Source organism: Cyprinodon variegatus, unplaced genomic scaffold (genome assembly GCF_000732505.1).
Source record: "Cyprinodon variegatus isolate N-32 unplaced genomic scaffold, C_variegatus-1.0 Scaffold27, whole genome shotgun sequence".
NCBI classification, from domain to species: domain Eukaryota; kingdom Metazoa; phylum Chordata; class Actinopteri; order Cyprinodontiformes; family Cyprinodontidae; genus Cyprinodon; species Cyprinodon variegatus.
The window spans coordinates 1,215,314-1,225,027 of record NW_015150480.1 but is presented as its reverse complement, the minus strand read 5'-3'; the positions used below and the strand labels follow the sequence as shown (position 1 = coordinate 1,225,027).

The 9,714-nt window shown below is 40.8% G+C and overlaps 2 protein-coding genes across 3 annotated transcripts in view; one reads left to right on the top strand and one right to left on the bottom strand.

The window, feature by feature from the left end:
- tfb1m (transcription factor B1, mitochondrial) overlaps positions 1-9,714 on the bottom strand; it is a 52,660-nt gene that overhangs the window by 16,670 nt on the left and 26,276 nt on the right. The gene's annotated exons all lie outside the window — the stretch shown is intronic.
- cldn20 (claudin 20) lies at positions 4,071-8,010 on the top strand. The gene is made up of 2 exons (XM_015396659.1): positions 4,071-4,309; positions 4,800-8,010. The coding sequence occupies exon 2, from the start codon at positions 4,938-4,940 to the stop codon at positions 5,658-5,660; it is 723 nt and encodes a 240-aa protein (XP_015252145.1). The 5' UTR covers positions 4,071-4,309; positions 4,800-4,937; the 3' UTR covers positions 5,661-8,010.

Here is a 9,714-nt window from a genome sequence, read left to right as displayed (position 1 = left end):
CTGTATGAACTGGTGAACTGTAAAGTGCCATGAGATGACATGTGTTTTGAATTGGTGCTATATAAATAAATTGAATTGCGACCAAAAGCCAATCACCTTGCATTAGATGAGGTACAATCAGGATCATTAATCCTCTCTTACCCCCTGTCTATCTATAGTCTCATGTCTTGTCATTCACAGATCAACCCCATCCAAGCCCCTCCCCATGTGATGCACATCCGCTACATAAACAAAAAGAAAGACAGGGTAGCAGCTGTGGGTTTTAGCCTCCTGCTGACTGATGAAGATAATGCTCTGGGGAAGGTCAGTTTGGGAAACATGCTGCTCTGGCCTCTCTGCTGGCATGTAAACAGAAAACAGATCACAGAATAAGAGGCCAGTGACGTGGACTTAATCTTAAAACTTGACAGTAGCAGCCTTCTCTGTTTAAATGTGATTAGCCTCCCTGGAATTCATATTATCATGAGTTTATCTTTGCCACTTCTTACATTGTAACAGCAGTATTATGATGACTGCAGTTTAATCTAAGAGTTTGGTTTGTAATATGGTTATTTGCCAAAGTATACATGCCTCTTTAACCTGAACATTTTGTTAAGTTACATTCACAGATTTCAATGCAGTTTATTGGGATTTTTGTTTTTGTTTTTATGGCACTAGGGGCTCATTTATTCTAAAGCATCTTGAGATAACATGTGTTGTGAATTGGCACTATATAAATAAACTGAATTGAATTTAATTTATTGTTAAGTGAGGTGACAGGAATCGCGATATAAAGGGCTGTTATCCTCCCACAGCGCTGTGTCACAGTGAGCTTGTTGCAGATATTTTTGATTTATGCCAATATTGAAGCATGATCTGCACTATGTTATTCCACGCCACAACGCAAGGGGGCCAATCACAAGCTAGCTGTGGGTCTAGATACGATCGAGGTGGTGAGGAAGTGGGGGCAAGTTTGTGCGATACTGGAGGGACATGAGGGCGAAAAAGGGCGGGGATCCGGGTGGAAAATTGGTCCCAGCGTTCTCACGCACCTCGCTCTTCTAGCTGGTCCAACTTCACGAGTTGTTTTTCCACAATGGCGGTCATACAAACAAAACAAGCTGGTAAGGTACCAAACAGGAAATACGGATAGTGCAGAGCGGATGTAGATTTGACCAATCAGAGGCCTCCTGTCTGCGGCACTGTCTGCGGTCACCTACAATTTTGGAGAGGTGGCTACTTACCAGCTTTGCTGTCCCTGTATGTGAAAAGTAAAAAAAATCCCACAATATGACGCTGCCACTAGCCTACTATGTTCCACTATGCAATTGTTGCTTATAGGATGAGGGCATTATAGGTTTTCCTTTGCACTAAGCCTTATAAATTAATGCAAAAAAGCTTTGTTTAATACTGAACCATCAGGGACGAGCAAGGAGTTTTTTTTTTATACCATTTAAAAATTTTACTTTACAGAATTAACTGTATAATCATAAATGTAACACAAGTTTGGATACATGAGTTTGTTTGAAATAAATGAGTTTTTTTTCTGTTTGAAATTCGATCAAAGACACAAACAATTAATAATAAACCAGAATTTTAACCATTTTAATATCAACTGTAAACTCTACATCACCTCTTAAGTTTGATTTGACAGCACTGCAGGCAGAGTTTTCTTTTTTTTTATTTCTAGGTTTGTGTAGAAAGTTCCCTTAGTTAAACATACACACACGTGGTGTTTACAGAAACATTAGTATCTTGGCTCAGAGCCCATATAAACCATTTCCAAAAACACCAAACAGTCAAATCGATAGGCAATTGAATTTAAAACCACAAAAAATGTCTGAACTGCAACACTTGCTTGTACTACCTCTCCAAGTGGCTTCAAATAAACAAAAAAATACAACTGACAGATCTGCTGAAAGCAGAGATCTCCCAGATTCCAATTATATAACCATCTACCCAGGATTTACTTATCCAGCACTAAAAAAACAAACAAACAAGAAAACACCAAAATAAACACCCATGTTTGATGAGGATAACAATCTACAGCTTACTTTGCTCATACTTTATCCCCAAAGTCTTACATCCACCTCTATACAGCCATGTTAGCCGCACCACCTCTCACTAAGTTCCATTATTTTCTGTTTTTTATCCAGTAACAGGAAGTTGATAAAACAAAAGTAAACATTCTTCAGATGGCATATAAAGATGCATTGCTCAGAGACATGTAAACCTAGTGGATATAACTGGATTCCCCTGGCTTAGCAGATTTAAATGAAGGCTTCTTTGGTTAAACCTGCTAATATCGAGACGTACTCCTGCGTAATGGCCGTGTTCAGTTACAGTTTATTGCTGTTTTCATTGAAATTGTGTGAAGATTAATTTGGTGTATTTGGTAAGAAAAGCTTCACAAATGAGACATGTTAAAACGTTTCACTTAAGTAAAAAGAAAACGTTTACAATCTATTTTGGCTGAATGTACCAAAGTGTGCCAAAGGTAGCACCCATAAGCCCCATTTACACTAGCCTTTAGAAATGGTGCTGAGATCGGCCCGAGCATGATGACCGAGATAACTGTTAAGTGTAAATGGCACATAACTGAACCAGTTACCACTGAACCAGACACAACTCAACCGGCCTGAGCCAGACACAACCGGTCTGAGCCAGACAGCGGAAACATGCAGGAGGAGGAGAGTTTTGTGTTGGAGGTCGTGGATGAGTCTCCTCCATCATACATTTTTTATACAGAGGAGGAAAGCGGGGACGAAGATGTGGTGGAAGAGGACGCCAGGGTGGAAGAAGCTTGGTTTGGTGTAGAAGGCTTACGTGTTTGTTTGTACATGTTTGAGCCCTTGCCTCGCAACGCTGCCAGTTCTGTTAGCTCTACGCCTGGCGAAGACACAGACGTCCATCCTCGTGAACACTGGGATGGAACTCAATGGGAAAGGAAATTTTTCTTATTTCAACCGCTGCGTATATTAGCTGCGACATAAATCAAGATGCTATGACTGAAAAAATTTGATTGACAGTTGACCATTGATATATGATTGGCCGAATATAGGTGTACAAGCTGATGTATAACTAACTGGCCTGCATAAGATAACGAGAAAAAAACCCCTCAGATTTTAAGACAGGTTTTTTTTTTTTAATAGAAATTTTCGAACTTTTAGGACAATATAGTCTGATAAAGAATCTATTTATATACATGTTTTCGCCAGAATGATTTGACATTTAAATACGACTTTGTTACAACTTTAAAGCCTTGCAGGGCAGCCTAAAGCCCACTTCTCTCATTTAGCCATAAAAAAAAACAAAAACGGTCAGTTCAGATGTTTAATTGAATATGTGAATCAGTAAATTGTCTATATACCAAACTGAATGATTGTTGTTCTCTACTTCAAAAAAATACTTTAGATTTTAAAATGGAAAAATTTTCTATTTTTTACATATACTATATATATATATATATATATATATATATATATATATATATATATATATATATATATATATATATATATATATATATATATATATATATATATATATATTTTTTTTTTTTTTTTTTTTTTTTTTTTTTTTTTTGTTCAATGTATAACATGGAGGCATAAAAACCTCATTTTATTTCGGTGTTAAATTCTGTTTAAAGTAGCAAATTATTATTAAAAATATCTCTGGACCTTTACTGGTTAATGACTTTCTTTATTTGGATCGCACTGATTTTTAATTGGTTATCCCTGGTATAGATCATTTTAAATCGGTTGCTTTCATGTGCAGAATTTCGGTTCAAGTGTTTGGATATTATTGTGTGTGGTTTAACAATTATAAATAGGACTAAAAAATGTAAAGAATGAAGGATTAGGAGCAGCGGCTGCATTTGGATATTTGTTGTAAAACGGTTAAAGTGAAGCAGCAGTTAATCGGTTTGAGACGCGGCTCACGCGCTGCGTGTAGTGATTAGGGCGCATTGCTGTGTAATCACTGATGAAGTTGTGAGGCAGACCGTGCTCGCTCCCTCCCTCTCTCTCCGTCTCTCTCTCTCTCACACTCACACACACAAACCGGCAGAGAGAGAAAGGAGAGGAGGAGGAGGAGGAGGAGAGGAGAAGCGGCGCAGGAGCTACGGTCACTTTCTCACAGGCTTCGGCCGAGCCTGTGTGGTCTCTCCCACGCTGTTGCTAGGGAAATGGATGGCTTGAATGGATCGGTGGTCCGGACGGATCAGTCCTGCTCGCCCCCTCACCTTTACAGCCCGCCGTGTTTCAGCGCGACTTTACGGGGATTGCTGCTAAAAACGTGACGCGTCGGCATCAGCTCTGCACCAGCCGAGGTAAGGAATTATTTCAACATGGCATCAGTGGATAAAAACAAAACAATAACAATTAGAAAACAAAAACCAACAGAGTCAGAAGATATTTTTAAACGAATACATAAAATTAAGTTAGGTTTTCATAAATAAAAACAGATATAATAAGGTTTCATTCATCATATCACCTTGAGAAAACCAGCTTTCAGAGAAAAAAGTACAGATATTAAGACTGATGTGAGGACGCTGCAGCTTTAAGTCCACATAGCGATTACAATGCAAATACCCCCACTGCTTCCTCACTCTCCTCACTATGAGGCTGTGTTGAATGTTAGGAGAAGAGAACGTTCAGCAGAGTCCAGTGTTTTGATTACTTACTGTCATCCAGAGGCAGCAGCACCCCCACCCCACCCCACCATCCTTTGTTTCCACCCATAAAATAAAAGTCTCTAAATGAGATGAGAACTGAGGTATGATGAAATTCGGATCCTCATTTTGTTTTCTCTGCCTACAGTCCAGTGGAGCTGCACCTGGAGAAGTGAGGTGAAGAGAGGCAGCCGGGGAGAGGGCTCGACAGTCTGGCCGGCGCCCCGGGTGGATGCTGCCTTAAGAGAACAACGGCTGAGGCAGCAGCACCGAGTCAAAAAGGAGTATGGCATCCACTCGCATGCAGATATTTGGATTTGTCCTAGCATTGCTGGGCATCATGGGTGCCACGGTGGCCACCCTGCTGCCCAACTGGAAGGTCAGTGCAGATGTGGGCCCCAACATCATCACAGCTATTTCCCAGATGCAGGGGCTGTGGATGGACTGCACCTGGTACAGCACTGGCATGTTCAGCTGCACACTCAAATATTCCGTGCTTTCCCTTCCTGCGTACTTGCAGACTGCTCGCACCACCATGGTGCTCTGCTGTGTGCTGGCTGCCATGGGCCTCTGCCTTGCTTCTCTGGGACTGAAATGTACTCGATGGGGAGGCGGACGGCGCTCCAAGCGACATGCCGCCATTGCCAGTGGGGGCTGCTTCGTCACTGCTGGCTTTCTGTGTCTGGTGCCTGCTTCTTGGTTTACCAAGGAAGTCATCACAAACTTCTTGGACTCCAGCGTGCCAGAGAGCAATAAGTTTGAGCCTGGGGGTGCTGTGTACGTCGCCTTTGTATCAGCAGGTTTCCTCTTTGTTGGGGGGTCCGTATTCTGCATGTCTTGCTCGGGGAAGAGGCACGGCCCTCAGGACCTGGTTCTGCTTCCTCCACCGGACAAACTGCTCCTCCAACAGCAGCAGCAACAGCTTCTCCAGCAGGAGCTCCAGCACCAGTACTGCTCCCTCTCCCCCTTAGACAACAAGACTGGCTACAGTCTGCAGGACTACGTGTAATAAAAGTAGCAGCTACAGGGAGGCATGCCTGAAGGGGAAAACCATCATGGTTAATGCTGTACATCGGGCTGTGCTCCAAACTGAGGAGGAGAAGCAACGAGAGGAGGGCAACAACTTTGAATTCATTTGTGTCTCCTTTTAGTCTGTTTTGAAAGCACAAGCTGTGGAGGTAAACCTTGAGCAGGAGCTCGGAAAGAAACAGAGCTGATGTGTAAGGAGGCTGGATTCATGCTGCAGGAGTGAAGGACGCTCCCAGATTCTTCATCAGTAAATCAAGAAAAAGCTCCCTGGGGAATGGATTACGCAAAATAAAGAAGCCGAGAGTGTAGATTTCACCCCCTCCTCACCAAAGCTTTGAATAGAAAGAAAATAAGCAATCATTTAGCTGCTATTTACAATCCTTCTTACCGATACCCTCCTCCCTCCCCTTATTTGAGTAGAAAGGCAATATAAAACCAGAGAACAGAAGGTAAAACCCCTTCCATAGCAAGCCATTTTATTTATTTAATTTTATACATATCTGCTAGAATGCAACCTTGAATCGATTGAAATTAAAAAGGTGATATTTTTGTTAGTTTCTAGAAGGATGTTGATATTTTCGCCTCTAAAGCATGCTGTGTGGAGCCTGTTTGTGTATTGATACACTGGAATGCCTGGTAGAACGACTGAACCACACAATGCTTGTGCCTGAAAACAAAGCTGTAGAAACATTAACCCTGCTGGAAGTTTTCAAAGACGACTGTCAGGAGGAGACGACGCGGGGCGACGGGGTTGCAGTGAACGAACGAAACGTGCGCTTCGCACGGCAGGTGGAAATATGAGAGGAAGGGAGAGAAATTTAGCAGGAAGCCTGTTCTGTGCTTTAGTAGAGTGGACACTTTCACATCACCCATCCAGACACAATCCACTTGTGTGTATAAGTTGCGGCGTTCCCATTCAACAATCCATTGTGGACATTTACACCCACACCACGCATGCTTTTGTGTGCCATTTCTGTGCACAATAAACATTCAGGGGCTTTTCATGTGTGTTTTTCACTCCCGTCTACTGCCTCTTTACTGCCATGGAGACAGATTTCCCCTTTAAACATCTTTATTATCAGCCAGTCGCAGGAGCTCTTTGAAAAGGGGCATCCTTTCATGCCTTTAACCCCACACCCCACCTTACAGTTGCAGTTTTTAGAAGAAATTCTTCCCTGCAACCAATTTTGACCATTCCCTCATTATTAAAACAGAAATTCAATGGTCAAGCATCACAGGAGCATAATTGCAGAAGAAGAGAATGATAGGCTCCTAAGTGGATAATTGTGCCGCAGACGACTAAAAAAGCTTTGAGTCATTCTCCATATGTGACTTGTTTTTTGAGTGCGTCAGCAGCAGTGCGCATATGTTACCAGTCTTCACCTGGAAAGCTCTGTTTTATACTGCGTCCACTTCATTATCCTACTAACCCCACCATTCCTTGGGTCCCAACCGGTGGCTCCTTTCCCCCTCCCTTTCCGACTCATTCATCCTGGCCTGTTTGTGTCAGCCGTCACATGGATGTGATCCCTGACGAGAGAACGCTGATGCATGCTGAAAGCGTGTCCTCCTCAAACGCACATCCACACCAGGCTCAAATAAACACAACTCTTCTCGCTCGCCCACATCTACCTACTCATGTGACAGTTGGAGCACTACTTTCATGGCTATATTACAAAGAGAGTCTACACTTCGACTCCCAGAGGAGGAATATTGAGTTTGTGCATGAAGCAGGCATGGATGTATAGAACTGCACAGTCTCTCCTTTTCTCTCATAAACATGCAGCTTCCTGGGGGAGAGCAGATGGCTGAGCCCAGTCTGCCACCTGCAGGCAGCTGCCAGAAACACCACAGGCGCCTCCGAGGGACTGCTGGCAAACTTGGTAGCCCTGCAGAGCCAAAACTGGCACGACTCAGAGCTGGCCAGGCACCACTACTGATAAATGCAATAAAACTAGTAAAGAATGTGCCATGTCATCAGCTAATACCGACACATTATGTGTTTGAGAATGTGCCAAATGGTTTCATGATGACAAATTTTAATATTACCTGGAGTTTTTCTTTTGTCCTTTATTTTTCTATGAATTTTACATCTGAAAAATGCTTTATGGGTTTGGGATTTCTTCTGCCAGATTAGATGCTTGTGTACAGTCCTTTGCAGCTTTCGAGGGTTAATTCAAATCCTCATTACTCCTCAAAGCACAGCAGGACTCCAGAGTCTGAGCCCTAAATAAATACACCGTCTCGTAAAAAGTATTCATACCCCCCCTAAATACAATCATAAACTTCTGTGTAATTTATTAGAACAAAAAACAAAATGTTGATGAGATGTGAAGTTGAAATAAAATGATATAGGCTTTTCAAATAGGTTGCTAAAAATATCTTAAAGGTTGTGCGAATCTGTATCTCATATTCTGATACCCCTAAATAAAAGCCAGATAACTGTCTTCAGATTTAGTCATTAGAACCAATGTGTGGTGTAATCTCACTATAAATGCTGCTCTTCTGTGAGGTTTTTTGGAGAACGTTCGAATCAAACAGAATCATTAATACGAGGAAAAACACACAGGAAAAAAGTTGTTAAGGCTTTTAAAGCCGTGTCAGGTTATACCCCATGGAATAACCAAAGCTTCAAATACGTCAAAGAACACTGTTCACACCATCATGTCAACATGAAAAGCATTTGAAACAACTGCAAGCGTGCCAAGAATTAGGACACATATGCCTGATCCTCAAAGGTTACAAATAAGAGCTGCTAAATTGCACATGGAGTTGTTTTTAGTACATGCAATAAGCAGGCATGTGGCAGGTGATCTACAAAGATTGCTGGATATTTAATACATGCAAACCCTTTTGGTTGATTAAAATAAGCAGATTGCATGTTCTACTTTCAGATCGGCTATAAAAGAAAGATGAGGTTCAAAGCCATGGAGATGGAGATAATAATGATGATAAATATTTACAATAAGGATGATACTATATTATATTTATAGTGCACATCGTTTTTTTTTTTTATAAATATAGCCCAATACTTAAGTTCCACATTCTACATTAATTTCTGATGGCTTATATAGATGTTCCTTCTTTATTAATATTATTCTATTGTTGTTATTACATGTACTGAGGATATCTTTTCATCCTCTGGCCTCCTTTGTAGCAACAACGACTGCAGATATTTTTGCCTGTCAGTTGGCACTTGACTTACTAATAATGTGGCAAAAACTGCAGTTGCAGTTGAGTTCCCAATTTGGAAAATGACCTTGCATGTGACCTAATGTTAAATGTTTACATTTCTATATCCTCCACCCATTAATTTGCAGTTTGGTCATTATAATATGATCTGCGTATTGATGACGGCACACGGCAAATTAGGTTTGCAGATGCTGTCTGCTTCTTTGTAGATTCGCACTGTTGGTGCAAACATGTTTGCAACTGTTTTAGGACACGCAAACCCTCTGAAGATCAGGCCCAAAGACACTTAGTCCAACCAGTTTGGGAAGGAAAGCATTTGAGATGCACAGTTATGAAACATCGCTGCAATATCATTATGCACAATATAACAATTGAATGGATGCAATAATTTAGTTTTGATATGGGCTGCGTATTGATTTGTTTTCAATTCAAGATTTAATATAAATTATTTTCATGCAATCCATGAAAAGAAATCCATAAAAACACATTTTTAGCTGTTAGCAGAATTACAGGACTGTTAAGTTATGCAAAATATTGATTCTAGTTTTATATTTTTGTTTAGCAGCAAGTAAAAGAAATGATAGTTAATGGCGGCGGAGGAAAACATTTTTAAAAAAAAGGATCTTTGTTTAAATAAATTAATATGAGTTTGAAAATCCTTTTTTTTTTTTTTTTTTTTTAGACACAGCTCTTATTATAATCAATATTTTTTTAAATAATATTTACCAATAGCTGCCCATAACTTCTTCTGTTTTCCTACCAAGCATTAATTTAAAAAGCAGCCATCAGGTTCATGGTAATGGAGGAGCTGTAGAAATCCACAGCTCAGCTGGGAAAATCTG

Excerpts from the sequence above, each read along its gene's own strand:
- cldn20 (XM_015396659.1), top strand. The coding sequence starts at position 4,938 with ATGGCATCCACTCGCATGCAGATATTTGGATTTGTCCTAGCATTGCTG.